Source organism: Sparassis crispa, assembly GCF_003851025.1.
Source record: "Sparassis crispa DNA, contig_000004F, whole genome shotgun sequence".
NCBI lineage: Eukaryota > Fungi > Basidiomycota > Agaricomycetes > Polyporales > Sparassidaceae > Sparassis > Sparassis crispa.
The window spans coordinates 2,805,974-2,821,585 of record NW_020939751.1 but is presented as its reverse complement, the minus strand read 5'-3'; the positions used below and the strand labels follow the sequence as shown (position 1 = coordinate 2,821,585).

At 55.4% G+C, this 15,612-nt stretch overlaps 4 protein-coding genes and 2 non-coding genes across 6 annotated transcripts; 3 read left to right on the top strand and 3 right to left on the bottom strand.

Moving 5' to 3' along the window:
• Window positions 1-1,140: 1,140 nt before the first annotated feature.
• On the top strand, window positions 1,141-4,518 carry SCP_0509570 (predicted protein; the record flags this gene model as incomplete). The annotated part of the gene is made up of 15 exons (XM_027759010.1): window positions 1,141-1,267; window positions 1,907-1,916; window positions 1,970-1,983; window positions 2,049-2,088; window positions 2,142-2,292; window positions 2,352-2,489; window positions 2,542-2,599; window positions 2,706-2,817; window positions 2,896-2,947; window positions 3,010-3,086; window positions 3,145-3,493; window positions 3,544-3,728; window positions 3,804-3,933; window positions 4,037-4,223; window positions 4,361-4,518. The coding sequence occupies 15 exons, from the start codon at window positions 1,141-1,143 to the stop codon at window positions 4,516-4,518; spliced, it is 1,788 nt and encodes a 595-aa protein (XP_027614811.1).
• Window positions 4,519-5,539: 1,021 nt separating this feature from the next.
• On the top strand, window positions 5,540-8,485 carry SCP_0509560 (hypothetical protein; the record flags this gene model as incomplete). The annotated part of the gene is made up of 16 exons (XM_027759009.1): window positions 5,540-5,818; window positions 5,875-5,904; window positions 6,357-6,510; window positions 6,569-6,651; window positions 6,703-6,839; window positions 6,897-6,965; window positions 7,018-7,173; window positions 7,230-7,277; window positions 7,335-7,356; window positions 7,407-7,447; window positions 7,500-7,540; window positions 7,592-7,750; window positions 7,805-7,828; window positions 7,885-7,949; window positions 8,011-8,094; window positions 8,159-8,485. The coding sequence occupies 16 exons, from the start codon at window positions 5,540-5,542 to the stop codon at window positions 8,483-8,485; spliced, it is 1,719 nt and encodes a 572-aa protein (XP_027614810.1).
• A 293-nt stretch (window positions 8,486-8,778) lies between these two features.
• Window positions 8,779-8,889, top strand: SCP_r0509550 (the record flags this gene model as incomplete). Its single annotated transcript, XR_003546576.1, has 1 exon — window positions 8,779-8,889. It is a non-coding gene; the product is annotated as a 5S ribosomal RNA (ribosomal RNA).
• A 660-nt stretch (window positions 8,890-9,549) lies between these two features.
• SCP_r0509540 lies at window positions 9,550-9,660 on the bottom strand (the record flags this gene model as incomplete). Its single annotated transcript, XR_003546575.1, has 1 exon — window positions 9,550-9,660. It is a non-coding gene; the product is annotated as a 5S ribosomal RNA (ribosomal RNA).
• A 526-nt stretch (window positions 9,661-10,186) lies between these two features.
• SCP_0509530 (hypothetical protein) lies at window positions 10,187-11,409 on the bottom strand (the record flags this gene model as incomplete). The annotated part of the gene is made up of 2 exons (XM_027759008.1): window positions 10,187-10,674; window positions 10,737-11,409. The coding sequence occupies 2 exons, from the start codon at window positions 11,407-11,409 to the stop codon at window positions 10,187-10,189; spliced, it is 1,161 nt and encodes a 386-aa protein (XP_027614809.1).
• Window positions 11,410-11,877: 468 nt separating this feature from the next.
• On the bottom strand, window positions 11,878-14,899 carry SCP_0509520 (GPI ethanolamine phosphate transferase 3; the record flags this gene model as incomplete). The annotated part of the gene is made up of 2 exons (XM_027759007.1): window positions 11,878-14,385; window positions 14,444-14,899. 2 exons carry the CDS (start codon window positions 14,897-14,899, stop codon window positions 11,878-11,880), a joined length of 2,964 nt encoding a protein of 987 aa, XP_027614808.1.
• Between the last annotated feature and the right edge of the window lie 713 nt (window positions 14,900-15,612).

Genomic DNA, 15,612 nt, shown 5'->3' with positions numbered 1-15,612 from the left:
TGCCATACGTTTCTATTGTGCAAATGACTTAAAAGGCCCATAACATAGAAAGTGCAATTGCAGAATGTCTATTTGACAGGCCTCCGGGATTGTTCTTGCAGCGGTGGTAGGGTGAGTCTGTAATGATGATTAATTAACAATGAATGAGAAAACGTTGAAATCGGCGAAGAGACGGATGTATGAATCTATTACATAGGTGAGTGCTACCAGCAATTATTGGTATGCATCGAGGCACCTACCTAGTTCTACAATGCAGGAGTTTTGCATTTGCACGAAGTGATCACAGAGAGGACGTAAAGGCGGTAGTGTAACTAGACCTCGTTCGCTGCAGTGGAAGACGCCTAGTACCTCCACCGCGGCTCCTCAAAAGCTTGCTGCTGTCGTCCTTGGTATGTACTCTGGTTAACCTCAGTACCAAAAGTGATACAATCATATACTGATTGATAAGCCGGGATTTTAATCCCAAGGTCTGATTTCTCATGACGTGTCATGACATCTTCTATGTCAAATGCAAGGGAATATACCGCCAAGGATTCGTATGTTCGGCCTGCGCTTTGAAACCCAGTTGGTGTCTCACACCGCATACGACTGCATCAGATAATTGCAGAAGGACAGTCTCAGATTACGCCCTTGCGAAAAGCTGATGGTGCTGGCTCGTCTTAGCTTCGCTATGAAGCCGATAAGCCTGAATGTATGGATGCATCGGACATGCATAGTGAGCCTATCCTCGATGGTGAGTCAACGTCCCCCATCAACCGTCCGTTCGTCTTCGGGACGCCCCAGTCCCAAAGTTTCAGGTCTCAACTGGTGTTCTCAACACATTTTAGCATCATGGGCTGCCGCCAACATTCGCTACCTCTGCTCGTTTGCCTCAATTGGTCCATGATGCGGCACATTGCACTTCTTCACACGCCCGAACATATAAATACAACGGAGTCTCCCAGGCTGTATTCAAAGACGCGGGCTCAACGTGAAATTCCTGCATACCAAACTATTTCCCCCACAAGTTCGCCGTGTACGTCCTCGACACGTCCGGTGCGGGCGCGTTCGAGTGCCGACAGCTCCACCTGAGCACGCACAAGAAGAACGCGGCCGCGCTCGTCAAGGGGGGCATCCTCAGTAAGCTTCTCAAACATCTCGATGTACCCTATTGTCTGCGACACGGCTAACGATACGTGCCTAGCCTATGGAGGGCCGCTGCTCTCCCCCGAGTCGATTGTGTCGCCTACCGCGGAGATGAAGATGGTCGGGTCGTCGAAACTTGATGGTAAGTGCTGACGGTGATGCTCATCTTCCCGTTTGTACACGTAGGCTCCCCTTGATATGATGCGATGATATAATCATACTTTACTCGTGTACATGGAACAAATTTACCAGCGCGCTACTGGGGTCTTGCGTGCAATAGTTTGTCGGAGAGCCGCAACTACACGGAGCTCTTCAGATTTGCAGTGACAATTCATTTTGAATCTCGATAGCTGGCCGATTCTCTGCAACGAGTTTGTCCCTCATACTTTCTACGCTCTTGACGTGTTGATTGCCACAGAGTTGTAGAGCACTTAGCAGACGCCTTGCATTCTATCGTGTTCATCTGTTACTAATCTGTAACTGATCACATAGATTCAGCCCTGACTGAATGTACACCGCGAAGATTTGCCTTCGTGCCTAGCCTGATATCCAATTCGTATTCCTGGAAGCGGCGGTCATGGCCATGAAGAAGAGTTGGGTAGATGCCTCTCTTTGTCCTCCGTCACCGAAGTCTTGCAAGGTGCTCGTGTACACATGGCCCGAGTAGCGGACCATCCATCCATTCAAGGCGCCAACCGGATTATCTCCCCAAAAGCTTTGATCGTTATATTCAAGGTTAGAGGCCATGTGTGCAATGATTTCTCCATTGAGCCTCCTCTAGGCGGTAGTGTGTTTGTTCGATTCTTCTGTTTCACTAAGTAAGGCGTTGATGATTGGTCCGCAGACTGAGAAGTGGCGGTGAGTCCATCATCGTGCATTCCAGACGGGGACCCTTTGGTCTGATCTTTCGCTTCTCCACACAGTCTTTCTCACCACACCCACTGATAGTGCGCTATATTATCAGTGGAGCCAACGAGATTTGTTCTCCTTTTGAAGCCTGAGTCTGTCTGACGCAGCTTGGCATCGAACCGTCTCGCGATGTTCGACGTGTCCACCTTTGCTCCTGTGCAGCTTGCGCCTGTACTCCTGTCGCTCCTTGCGCTTGTCTATATAGCGCGCCACACCGTTATTCGCAGGCATCAGGATATCGAAAGACTACCTGGTCCAGTGAGTGCTGATATGCGACTTCGCAGGGGAAAGTGCTGAGGCAGCGATGCAATCCGTAGTCGCGCAAGGATGCTACCTGGCTGTGGGGTCATGAACTCCTGGCGTTCGAGAACTGTCCGACGGACATGTACACCAGATGGGCTGCAGCGTTTGGCACGTTCTTCAAGATCAAGGGCGCCTTTTTCCACCGCGATATCGTGAGCTCAAATGTTCATAGGATGGCTGAATACTCTGTTCACCGTCTTGCAGATCGTCGCGACAGACCATGCAGCCGTGCAGCACATACTCCAGTATTCCGACGATTATGGTGAGAACATGATGTATACACCCACCGTCCAGAATTCAATCGTCCGGACGCAATCATTGCGCTTTGTTAGAGAATTTACAGTCAGGACTCACGCTGTCTTTTGCAGTGAAAGAAACTGGGATGCGAGAAGTGGCTGGAACCATCCTGGGCAGAGGCATCGTATGGGCCGAAGGACAAGAGCACACGAAACAGCGCCGACTGCTCGCGCCCGCCTTCTCGTGAGTGTTAGAAACCCCACCCCTGGTGGCCTAGCGAAGAGTTTGCCCCCAGCGCTCAAGTAATTCTTCTTCCGACAGACCGGAGGCCATCAAGGGGATGACAGATGATATATCAGAATCATCCGCAAAGGTGAACCGACAGTTGGCACTGCGAGTGATGTTCCTCATGCGCCCCGCAATGCGACATTACAGCTCGAAAGTAGGTTGACGAACCTGGTCCTCGCCCGCGGTGTGACCGTCAATGTGGCCGACTACATCTCGATGTGCACGTACGTAACGCGTATCTCACCGTTCCCGCTTGCGCACTGACTAGCCACCGCGTCGCAGCCTCGACATCATTGGCCGCATCGGGTTCGGCCATGACTTCAAGTCAGGCCAGTCCGCAGAAGCCAAAGAGATACGCGCGGTCTGGGAGAAGCAGGTTAACGCGTCGAACACATTCAAGGCCTTCGTCGGTTCGCTGCTGCTGCGCACGTTCCCTATTCTCACCTCGCTGCCGCTGCCCGTCATGAAGGAGGCGCGGCGCACGAGGGAGATCGTGTCCGAACTCGCGACGCGCTTGCTGAGGCACGGGTACTTCAGCGACAAGGGCCGGGATATTCTCAGTATCTTGATGTGCGCGGGAAACAAGGACGGGGCAAAGGAGAAGCTCTCTGCTACGGAGATCGTAGACAATGTAAGTGAACTGTTTAGTCATCGTTCACCTCCGTTGAATTTACCGCACAGATCACTACGTTCTTACTGGTCGGCCATGAAACCACCGCTGGATCGTTGAGCTTCATACTGTGGGAGCTGGCCCGGCACCCAGAGATACAACAGAAGCTGCGCGAGGAAATTCGACAGTTCGGCGGCAACATTAACTACGACGATATACAGCAGCTGAGTTACCTCGACGCGGTCGTCAAAGAAGGGTGCGTCTTGAGGTTGCAAGCCGTCATACCGTGCTTGCGGACCAGTCCTTGATTTGGATTGACCATCCACCGTAGGCTTCGTTTACATCCTGCCTCACCTATGACCGAACGTGTAGCACTGAAGGACGATGTCATCCCCCTGAACAAGCCTGTCTGCACGTCGAACGGTCAGACGGTCTCGTCAATCAGCGTGAAAGCAGGACAGGCAGGTCTATTCCTCCTGCCACACCACTCGCCATGCAGCTAACCCCGAATCGCTGATTATTCTTGGTGTGACTGTTGGTGTGCTTCGACGACAAACGGTGCAGGTGTTCCACATCCCGTTCGTCAGTATGCAAGTCAATACAGACGTCTGGGGCCCGAATGCGGCGGAGTTCGTGCCCGAGCGGTGGATCGACCCCGGCGGCGTGCTCCCTCCTGCGGAGTTGCCGCACGGATGGAGCGGGCTCGTCGCGTTCTGCGACGGCCCCCGGAACTGCATTGGCTATCGACTTGGTGCGTAGTTCTTGTTTTCTCCGTTTGTCGCGCATGGAGCGGCGCGTGGTCCCCGGTCCCCGCTGCCAACCCCCTACTGCGATCTTTCTTCATTTTGAATTTCATTTCCGCTGATACCTTCTGTGCGCGGATGTCAGCGGTCTTTGAGTTCAAGGTCATTCTTGCAACGCTCATCCGCACGCTCGAGCTACACGATACGTCTGCAAACGTGGAGCTGAAGATCAAGCCGACGCTGCAGGCCTTTGTGGACGGTCGCGGTGGTTTTCTTCCCATCCATGTTACCTTGGCTCCGTAGATGTTTATCCGCGTGCCAGCCTATCAATTCGTGATGTTGAACGCCAGCAGAGATTATACATCGTTAACATTGCATACAGTGCGGGCCTCCGTTACTTCAACTAATCCACTTGCACGTTATCGAGGCTTCACCGGTTACTAGCCTTGTTCTCCCCGTGGTACAAGCCAGTATTTCCCAATCGCCATGTGCGATGTATCATCTGGCCTTTGGGCCGCCACGACAAACACACCCGATCCCAGACTCCGATCCCGGAGGACCAAAATGTTCGACCCAACTCCAACTTCGGGGTTCGGCGGCGAAAATCTTAGTTATATTGTACTCCATCAATCGAAGCACGGGCCGGAAGCTCGTGGGACAAAAAATCATATGATAATTCCTGAAAATGCCCATTTTCCGGACTGCAGAGCCGCACTTTTTTCCAATTTCGGCCAAATGGAGCAAAGAGACCGGGTCCGTTCGGCCCAGGTTCGGCCTGACGGAATTGTACTTCAACTCCGAGTCCGTTGACATCGCTTCAGCACTGCGACAGCACCGGCAATTGAACGCCGTACCTGGAGGTAAGGTTAGCGCTGTATTGGAAAGTGCATGTGGGATAGACATGCGCAGCACTTCTAACGTTTCAAAAATTCAACTTCAACCTTCAAGTTCATTGACCAACCCTCCGGCGAGGAAAAATGATAGAAATAACAGTGAAAAGCTCTTCTATGTCGGAAACAGTACTTACAGGCTGATGTGAAAAATTTGAAGACTACCGTAGGTCGTCCGTCGGACGGTGTCGCTATGGCCAAACATGTTTGACACTCCAAGCGCCCCCGGTCTGCCAGCGGACCTAAGACTCATGCCCACATTCGCTCCCGCTGCGCACCGGAGAATTTCGAGTGGAAACTCCTGGACAGTGCGCCAAATACGCTGGAGCGCGAGGCTATGCTTCTCTAGCCCGTTAAAGCCCCCCGACAGGACGAACGATTGCTGAAGTCGAAAGTCTCACTCTCGCTGGTCTACCTCGGGGCTGTCTTCCACCATGATTATGGACGGCATCAGCACCAGTGGCAACCAGACCACAGTCCTGAATGGTCCAGAGTCGGTGATGCTCACACCGCACGATGTCCTGGGGGACTTCGATGAGAAATCCAGTGCACACCCGCAAAGCAGTATGACCACTGGAGTACCCGGCGGGGTCAGGAACAACAACTTTGTCAAGACGGAAGATTATATGACGGAGGACCGTCCTTTTTTGGTTACCATTGGCAAGGATGGTTTGATTGCAGCACTTCAGAAGCTGGACAGGCAGCTGCGGAATGTGAGTATTGGTGCAGATGGTATCATACTTGACTTTGCAGCTAATGCACTTCGTAGTCTGGACGTGCACACGTCTTGTCATCGAAGGTATGTTGTTTTACACAGTCGTCTGGTATTGTACTCGAGTTTCCGAGCTATCGATTACACCAAAAGAATTGACAGCTTATGCTGAACACTAATGAGCGGCCGTCGTTCTTTACGGAAAACCTTTTCGTGGAAGGTGCAGGGGATGAGCCTGGTTGCAAGAGTGCCCACGAGCTTGGCAACTCGTTTCAATACAGGGAGGCGGTCCTGTAGGCCGAAGTTGCTCGCGTTACTGCCGCAGAGGCGGCGGTATGGTTTCCATCACTTCAGAATGCACTTGGGCTACCACATTGAGCGTCCCTCAACTCACAGTTGCAGTCGTTGGCTCTTCTCTTCTCCAGGAGATACTCTGCTGCATCTAACAATGTGCCAGCAGCAAGTTCAGTCGAGATCCACTTTCTTGGTTTTGATGACTTCCTCATATTCCACCATACCTTTCTCACTTTTTACTGCAGTGCCCGACAGACTGGATTGGCAAGGAGATTACGCCCGGGCGGCTCGGGCTCATCAACCACGGCGGTCTGCCCAAGATTCTCACGCGCCCGGGGCGCTATCCAGGCCCGCCGCTGCGAAACTGGTGGGCACGCGAGTGGTGCGGGACGAAGGGCTGTGCGTCTCGCTTCTTCCTATCGTCCTCCTATGGCATACTTACTAATAAGTGACTCAGTGTCGGACACGGTGATCGAGTTCGAGGGCCTGACCGTCGTGCAGGTGTCACAGAATCAGGCGGCGGTCGTGTCCGACCCGCAGGTACGTGAGACGGCGCGTCCGAAGGGGTGTGCGAGCTCACAGGCGGTGCAGAACCAGATATTCGTAATCAAAAACTCGGGATTCGTCGCGTACGCGGTCGAGGGGTCGTACAACGTGTTGTCAATTGTCGACCAGACGCACCTCCCGTCAGAGATCAGGGATGAGACTACAGGCATCACGCTCGGTTGGTGCGTCCTTGACTGAATATTCTGTGCATGTCCTTGCTGATCTAGATGTGCCTGTAGGAGCCACGAGGTGACAATGAAGAGCCAGACGAATAACGGGAAGGAGCGGGACTACGTCGTCGCGCTCTTGTGCGTACTAGGTTCACATCGTGAATTCCGCTGATGACGCTCGCCTCAACAGCTTGAACATACCCGCGAATAACTGTGCGGTCCTCCAGAAGGGTGACGACCTCGAGTTGCTCCCCGCAGGACAGCATTACATCACGAATCCGAACGTCACGCTGCGTGGGCTCTTTACCTGCGGCGAGAACCAGCTCGAGATGCCCACCAAGGACATGTTTGTGTTCATGTACTTCATCGTCGTGCGCCGTACTGATGTGCGCGATGCTGCAGCTTCACGAGGGACCAGGTCCCTGTCAACATGACGTTGTATCTGAAGTGGTGAGGGCCGGAATAAGTTTTTTAATATGCAATAATTAGTTGCTGACGGTATAATAGGCAAGTCATGGAGCCGTTGAAGGTAGCTACCCTCAACATTTCACAGGCTACGTTCAGTGACACTGCTCACAGCTCACGATGCACGGCTACAGCACGCCCTTCGAAGCGCTCCGGTTGGTGTTTGCCCCTTCCTCACCGCACTTCTACTGATCCGTCTCCCCGCAGAGACAAAACGCAGTCGATCCTCACGCAAATCGTCGCACACCGTACGTTGAGCGTCTCTCTCGATTATCCGTCGCTGACGGACGGATTGGCAGTGGACTACAGCTCCATGGTGAAGCAGCGCTCGATCGGCCCGGACAACCTCGACGACGGTACGGACGCATCGTCTGCGTTCCTCGACGCGCTGCGTACGCGCGCGATGGATGATCTGCAGCTCGCCGCGCTCGAGTACGGGATCGTGCTGAAGGACCTTGGTGCGCCATAGCGTCATATCTGATCTGAACACGGTGCTAATCATTCCCGTGTAGCTGTCATGGACAGGAAATTCAAGGGTATGCTTCCTGTGGTGAGCATGGAAGTTGTTGGTTGGCTCATTAGCTGTTTATAGGTGATATTGCGACAACAATGGACAAGTTGACCACGCGGGCGCTGCAGGCGCAAGTCGAGGCAGCAGTCAGTCGTGTCGTAGATTCGTTCCGTCTTTCCGTCTCACAGATCCGTCTCACTTCTGCAGAATGTGGACAGGGAAAACAGCAACAAGATCAAGCAAGAAGAGGGTGCCCTCGCAGTCGCGCGCGTCAAAGCCCAAGCCCAAAACGTCAGTGGCCCAGTCTCACCTTTCCATACTGACGTACTAACACCCCATCCTAACATACTCACAGACGATCTCCGACTCTGAAGCCTACAGCGTTATCGCAGCGGCCAAGGCCGAGGCACAGAGGGTGCAGATCGAGGCCGAGGCGCAGGCGCACGCAACGCGGCTCGCCGCCCAGGCGGAAGCGGAGGCAACGCGCCTGCGTGCCGCGGCGGACGCGGCGGTGCTCGACCAATTTGCGCGCGAGATGGGGCTGCGCAGGCTCGACGTCGCGCGCGTGGCAGCGTTTGGAGACCGCACCGTGTTTGTGCCCACTGAGGGCATGGGCGCGCAGATGGGCGGCGCGTTGGCGGCGGGCATGGCGGCGTGCATGGGTGCAGAGGCCAAGCGGTAGGAAGACGCTGGCCATCCGTCTTTTGATATCCCTCATTCGATTATACCTCTGCTTGTCCGTTTGTTACTGCTTTCGAATCTTCTGTATCGTTTGATGGCGGTATCTACCACTGTAGGAAGGACTTAATTGTAGCTCTCGTAGTAGTATTCTTGGAAATTTCATAAGTTACTAGTAAGAGAGGTGTGAATTGTCGAGCTTGTTGCCAGTGGTTCGTGAAATGCCAGCTTTGCAAGATGTTTTCGCTGGTTGCACTCTTTGGCTTTATATAATGTTTACGAGACTTCAAGTCATCCACGGCCATAGGACTTCGAAAGCACCGCATCCCGTCCGATCTGCGAAGTTAACCGAAGTGCCGCCCAGTTAGTACCACGGTGGGGGACCACGCGGGAATCCTGGGTGCTGTGGTTTTTCTCCTCTGTTTTTCTTTGCCTCCACTGAGCCCGTTTTTAGCTCCTCCTCACGACAAGATTTTGACTCCGCACACGTGTCTGTGACTGTTAAGTAAAAACGGGAAGTCAAAGTGTAGTCAGCCAAATTCGAAATTCTGGCAAATTTGACTATTTATGACTATTTGTATGATTTTCTTGCATGACCTCATATGGTTTAGATCATGTCTCTACAGCTATATTCCAACCTCTGAGTGCAAAAGAACCAACATATGAGTACCGGAATGCCATGTATTATGAGACAATCAACTGTGGTGTCAGACTTTCGCAGACTAGGATTTGACTGCATTTGATGGCATAATTTCTTGGCAGGATCACTTTGGCAACTGAAATTGGACTTATCTCTGTGAATATGGTGCCAAATTTTTGAAACTTGCTAGACTTCACTTGACTTCTGGTTTTTACAGAGAACATTAATGTGTGCACACTAGCCCTGTGTTATTATACACAATCAAAACAGATGCCTGTGACTGTACATTGCTATGTGCAGGAAGTGGATAGAAAGGGATGTATCGGTTTGCATGAAAATTTTGAATTAGAAACTAGTCGAAGAAAAATCTTGTCGTGAAGAACTAGAAACGGGCTCAGCGGAGACAAAGAAAAACAGAGGAGAAAAACCACAGCACCCAGGATTCCCGCGTGGTCCCCCACCGTGGTACTAACTGGGCGGCACTTCGGTTAACTTCGCAGATCGGACGGGATGCGGTGCTTTCGAAGTCCTATGGCCGTGGATGACTTGAAGTCTCGTAAACATTATATAAAGCCAAAGAGTGCAACCAGCGAAAACATCTTGCAAAGCTGGCATTTCACGAACCACTGGCAACAAGCTCGACAATTCACACCTCTCTTCCACCGCGATTCGGATCACCTACCCCTTTGTGCCATTATGATTCAGGTGCGCATGCCGCAGAACTTCGACCAGAGACAAAGTGCTGCAATCCTCGGGGAACCCGGCATTAGCATGGGTAAAGGTATCAATGATTTTTCTGAAAGGGACAGGAAGTGGTGAGGTATATATATCGGAAGCTACGAAGAGTTGGGTTGTAGTAGTACACAAGCCGCGGCCAGCCACAAGCTTCGAAGGTACGATGGTGGTACATCTACGTCGTAGAAATTAGACCTTCAAGAACTGACCGCGCCAATTAGCTGAAAATATTGCAAAGATACATATCAGCCAAAAAAAAATGGAGATGAATCCGTACTAACTTCCAATGTCAGTGATTTACCAAACAGCGAGCACACACCAAATAAAAAATCACAGCAGCCTGTTGAGCTTCATCTCCCACATTCCTTCCCTCCCCTTCGCAAACCCTTCCAGGACGACGCGATCTAGTAAGAAATCGACCCGGCGAACGCCCATCTTGCGGTCCTCCTGGCTCGTACACCGCGACGCCCACGCGTCGGCGATACGGCCCCGCGCGCCATCGTCCATCTCGCAGTTAAACCAGTCCATCGTGGTGATCGGTGTCATCATCGACTGCCAGATGGCGTTGAAGAGCTCGTGAAGGGTGACGCCGACAGGGTTAGTGCTTTCGACGTCGATAAACCACGGGAGGTGCGCGTTGTACAGGCGCATGCGCGCGACGGGGGGCTCGCACGCGAAGCGCGTCAGGTCCCACGCGTTCACCTGCCGCCGCACGTCCCGGAACTGCATCGTGAGCGGCACCTGCCGTATGTCGAGGCACATGGGCGGCGACGTCGCGTTGTACCGCAGATACGGGTGCAGCTTCGGCCAGCGGACGTCTGGGCGGGTCAACGTCAGACGGGCGGGACGCGATACGTGCGCATCTGATATTAATACACACCGCTGGTGAACGGGAGGGATATCGACGACGAGCGCCGTTTGGTGAACAGCGAGCCCAGCGCCTGACTGAGCCCCGATCGGGTCATGCTGAACTCTGGGCGCCATTCGGGCGGCGGGAGCGTGCGTCGGTCGAGCACTGACCGCACCGAGCGCGAGCGCGAGAGAGGCGACGACGACGCCGGGCTGGGCGTATTCGAGGAGAACGCTGAGTGCGTTCGCGACAAGGACCGGCGCAAGGCCGAGAGCTCGCTGCCGTTCTTCCATGGCAGCTCATCGGTATACCGCTCATCGTTGTATCGCTCGTTCTGTACCATCTCCCCGATGGGGCGGCCCCACGAATCCATCGTGGTGGGCATGGCAGGATTCGACGCTGGGACATAGCCGGCAGGCGTCGCGGATACGAAGCTGGGCGCAGGCGCGGGCCAAGGCGACGCCTGCTGGTGTTGTGGAGAAGGTGCAGGCCACAGCTGCTGTTCTGTAGATTCGTATCCTCCCCACGGCGAATTTGTTTCGCCCCAAGCTGCTCCACCGTCCTGTCTGGCACTAGTCCACGGTGTCCCCGAAGCCGATGAGGTCACGGTCCTGCCGAAGCCTTGGTGATAGGGCGTTGCGCCAGGGTATCCTGCAGGCATCGGGTTGTCTACAAGGCCTGGCATATCAGAGTAATCGGCCATAGCTGCTGCGGTAGGGCGCAGGGAGATGAAGGATAAAGACGGGAGGAGAACACGAGGCTGAAGAGTCCGCTTTTGGCGCTGAGATGCGCTTCTCCCAGCTACTGCTGTGTATTCATCAACCACAATAAGATATCGAATCCACAGACCACAGCTCCAGGAACACTGTGCGATATCTGGTAAATAAAACGCACGGTTTAGACATGGCCTTCGTCGACGTGCGATATTGCCGTGGTTGTTGTGTACATCAATGTTGTCGGGGTACTTTTTGACGCCGACGCAGAACTTGCCAAATCAGTAGCAACGGACTCAAAGGGATCGCAGCCACATCTTGGATTTCGAATACTTTGATTCGCAAACGAGACAATTATAATTACAGGAGGTTAGATCCAACTATAATAGCCTACCCTGCTTTTCCAGATAGCATGTCCACCACCACCACCACCACCACCACCAAACCCAAGCGAACGCTCACTTCGAGCCCGGCACACCCTTGAACAACTTCGTCACCCGCGCCGCGACGCGAGCAACGCCGACGCCGACGCCGAACAGCACCGCGAGGTCCACCGCGAGTATTGTAGCAGCGGCGTTCATGAAACGCGGCGCAAACACTTTCCACACCATTAGATGGCGCCGGAGCCACGCCGAGCTCGCCGCGCTGCCGAGCAAGAGTGTCGCATGATACAGCATCACCCCGAGCCCCGCGCGCACTGCCGCGCCTGAGACGCGCGCGCTCGCCGCCGGCTGCGGCAGCGGCGCAACGTTCCACAGCGCGACGAGCGGAACCGAGAGCGCGAGCAGGAACTGCGGGCCGAACGTGTTGAGTATGACGAGCAGCGGCGAGAGCGGGTACGTCAGCGTCGGCGTGAGCACGAATGCGGTCTTCCACTGGATCGATGCGATCACAGACTGGTGGCCCGTGCGGTAGAAAGTATGCAGCGCGAGGAGCGCGAGCGGAGTGAGCTCCGCGAACGACGGCGCCTGTCGTGGCACGCCTCCCAGGGTGAGGACAGCGGACGGCTGTGTGGAGGCGAGCGCGGCGCTGAGCGCGCGGACGTCGTGTACGCTGTCCACCACCTCCAGATACGCGAGCACGGCGAGGGCTGCGAGGCACAAGACGAGCTGGCCCGTCGGTTGCGTGACCACGTACACCAGGCCGAAGGACGCGCACCAGAACACGAGATACGGCGCGCCGAACGCGTTCGCGAAGCCCACGACTGTGACTTCCCTCTTCCCCTCCGGCTTGCTCGTATCCACATTCGTACTGATCTCCAGGCACAACGGGATGAACCAGCAGAGCACCAGGCCGAGTACGACGATGGTGCCCATCGCACTGCGCGCGAGCATCGTCCGTGCCAAGCGCAGGATGTCCGCGAATCCGGGTCCGAGCACCTCCGCCGAGTCGAGCCACTCGAGGATCCAGTACGCGCTCCCCTGCGCGAGGACCGCGGGGAATATCACGGGCAGCACGATCCCGGCGATGCCCTTGTCGGACTTGGAGATCTGTAGGAACCTGCGCATGCACCACGGTAGCGCAACCGCTGCCGGGAGCAACAACAGGAGCACCGGGAGCGGGGGGGACGGGAGCGTCGAGGACGCGAAGAACGTGACGTGGCAATAGGGTTGCTGCTCCTCGCGGCACACGGTGCTCCCCGCCATGAGCCGCACACACACGGCGAACATGGCAGAGAAGCCGAGGATGCGGTTGCGCAGCCGGCCGGTGGGCGCGGTGAACCCGACGCGCACAAACGGGACGAGACAGGACAGAAGGAGAAAGGTGATGATGCGGTCCTCCCATACGGTGAAGGAGTTGGACGCAAACGCAAGCGTGTGCAGGATGAGCGGGAGGGGCAGTGAGGCAAGGGAGAAGCCGCTCGGTTTGGGTCGCGACATGATAATGACGATCAGACAAGAAACCAGCGGTGCACCGAAGAGGACACAGTCAAGTGCGTCGACTCCCTTCACAAGGCGCTGCAAGGGGAACGACGCCCCAAATCCGAGGATGGTACCAACAGCCATGCCCCGCACACACCACCACCGCGTCTTTCCCGCCCAATCCTCCCAGTTATCCTCGAGCACGCCAAACTTCGCGAACAGCGCGAACCCAGCTAATGTGCCGACGACCAACAGAACCAATCCCAGAACTATGAGCAGTACGTTAAACTGCGCCCAAAGCATACGACATGCTGCGAGCGCCTCCCGTGTGTAGGATTTCATCGCAGACAGTGCATCCATCTCCCCTGCATTCGCCACCGCAGCCCACTTGCTCTCCAGCTCCGCCCACACGGCGTCCAGCTCTCCCCCGGACGGACTCGCGCGGTAAGTATCGAGGTACCGCTTCACCTGCTTCGCATTAATCGCGGCCGCGCGTGCAAAGTCCGTCCCGTCGCGCCAGAAAAGCTCCGGTATCACCGTGCCGAGGTTATTGAACGGGATGGGCAGACCAAGGAGGAGCGCCAGGGAGGGCACGAGGTCGATCTGTTGCACGACGCGATGCGCGGCGGGCGCACCTGGGAATGTCTGCCTCGGAAGGAACTCGGCGGGAATCAACGCGGACGGGTCGGTCAATGGGAAGCCTTTGCTGTACACCCAGAGCGCGGAAGAGGTCTCGAGCACGCCGTCGCCGCCGTGGTCCCCCCGCCTGTCCATGCCGTGGTCACCGAGCACGACGAGCAGCGTGTCCTCGTCGAGTAGCTCGACAACGCGGCGCAGGACCGCGTCCATCTGTGCGAGCTTTGCGTGCATGGTAGGGTGGTCGGGCCCCACGCGGTGCCCGACGTGGTCGACGCCGAGGAAGTGCCCGATGAGGACGTCCCACGGTGCGGAGCGGTCTGCGAGAAGCGGGAGCATGTGCCGCTCGACGCCCGCGTCAACGGTGTGCAAGTCTTCGACGTTGAACGAGTCGTAAGGGAAGCATAGGCCGGGCGCGAACGCGTCAGGAAAGACGGCCGTCCACGTGTCGTCACCCATGAACGCGACCTGCGGCGCGCCGGGGCGTGAGACGGCGGGGGAGAGCGGGCGGAGGCGGAGGACGTACTTTCTTGTCGGCGGCGCGCAGCTGTGCAATGAGCGAATCCTCGAGGATGGACGCACCGCCGAAGTTGGAGCCCATATCGACGAAGGTCGGGAGTGAGCCCGTCGTCAGGCCCTTGATGCGCTGCAGCGTCGTCGTCGGCGGGTCCGCGAAGGCGTCGAAGAGCAGGGAGCGCGATGGGTCGGCGGCGGTCAGCTCCTGTGGAAGACGCAGGACATTGTGGTGGTGAGGTGAGGGCGGCTGCGGGGGATCCGGACTGAGGAAGTCAAATCGCAGCGCATCGATGATGAGGACCACTGCGCGACTGTGAGTCGGCGGTAGTGTGCAGGAGCCATCTGGACACGAGGATGTGTCCGAGAGCGAGAGGCGGGTGAGTAGAAAACCGCGTGTGTACAGGTAAATTGCTGCGAGGTGTACGACAAAGACCCAAGTCAGCAGAGAGAGTCCCTTGAACGACATGGACAAACAGCGACAGAACGAGCTCGAGGGTAATCGGAGGGATATGGGTTGCGCCGCAGTCTAAGAAAGTAGTATACCACAACTTGCGCAGGTACGAAGTGAATGCAATCACAGCTCCAAAAGTGCCTACTAACCTCTCAGCGATCCATGAATGAGAGTCCTTTGCTAGGGAATCGAAGAGGTACCAGAGGTAGCAGACCCAAACCAGACCCTGGCTTGAAGTGAGCGGCCAAAATCTCCTGCCTTCAACTCCTCCTTTGCGCGTTTCGCGTTTCGCGTTCAGATAGACTCCACCAGGCAACGACAAACTTCACCCGCGATGGTGAGTTGACAAAATACAGTTGTCACCGTGACAGCGACCGCGACCGTCTGCTGGAACAGAGTTGCTTAGTAAGCATATTATTTATGGTATGTTGCTTACTAAGCTACCTTCATGGTCCCCCACCGGGCTCTCTCTCCGCATCACCGACTTAGAGAACAATATCTGCGCCTGCGGCTGGCTATATGAGAGTTTTCGAGCATTGCCACCCTTTCTCACTCCAACACTCGAATACTCGGGGTGGCTTCTGGTTCGAATGGAACTTCTACCGTGCTGGCCGATGAAGCTTGTTCCACTTGGACTCCTTGCGGACGAACTCACTTGCCTGCAGCTGGCGCTTTCTGACGCGAATCCTCTGACGCTGTGCACTGGCCATAGCTTGATATTGTATTTT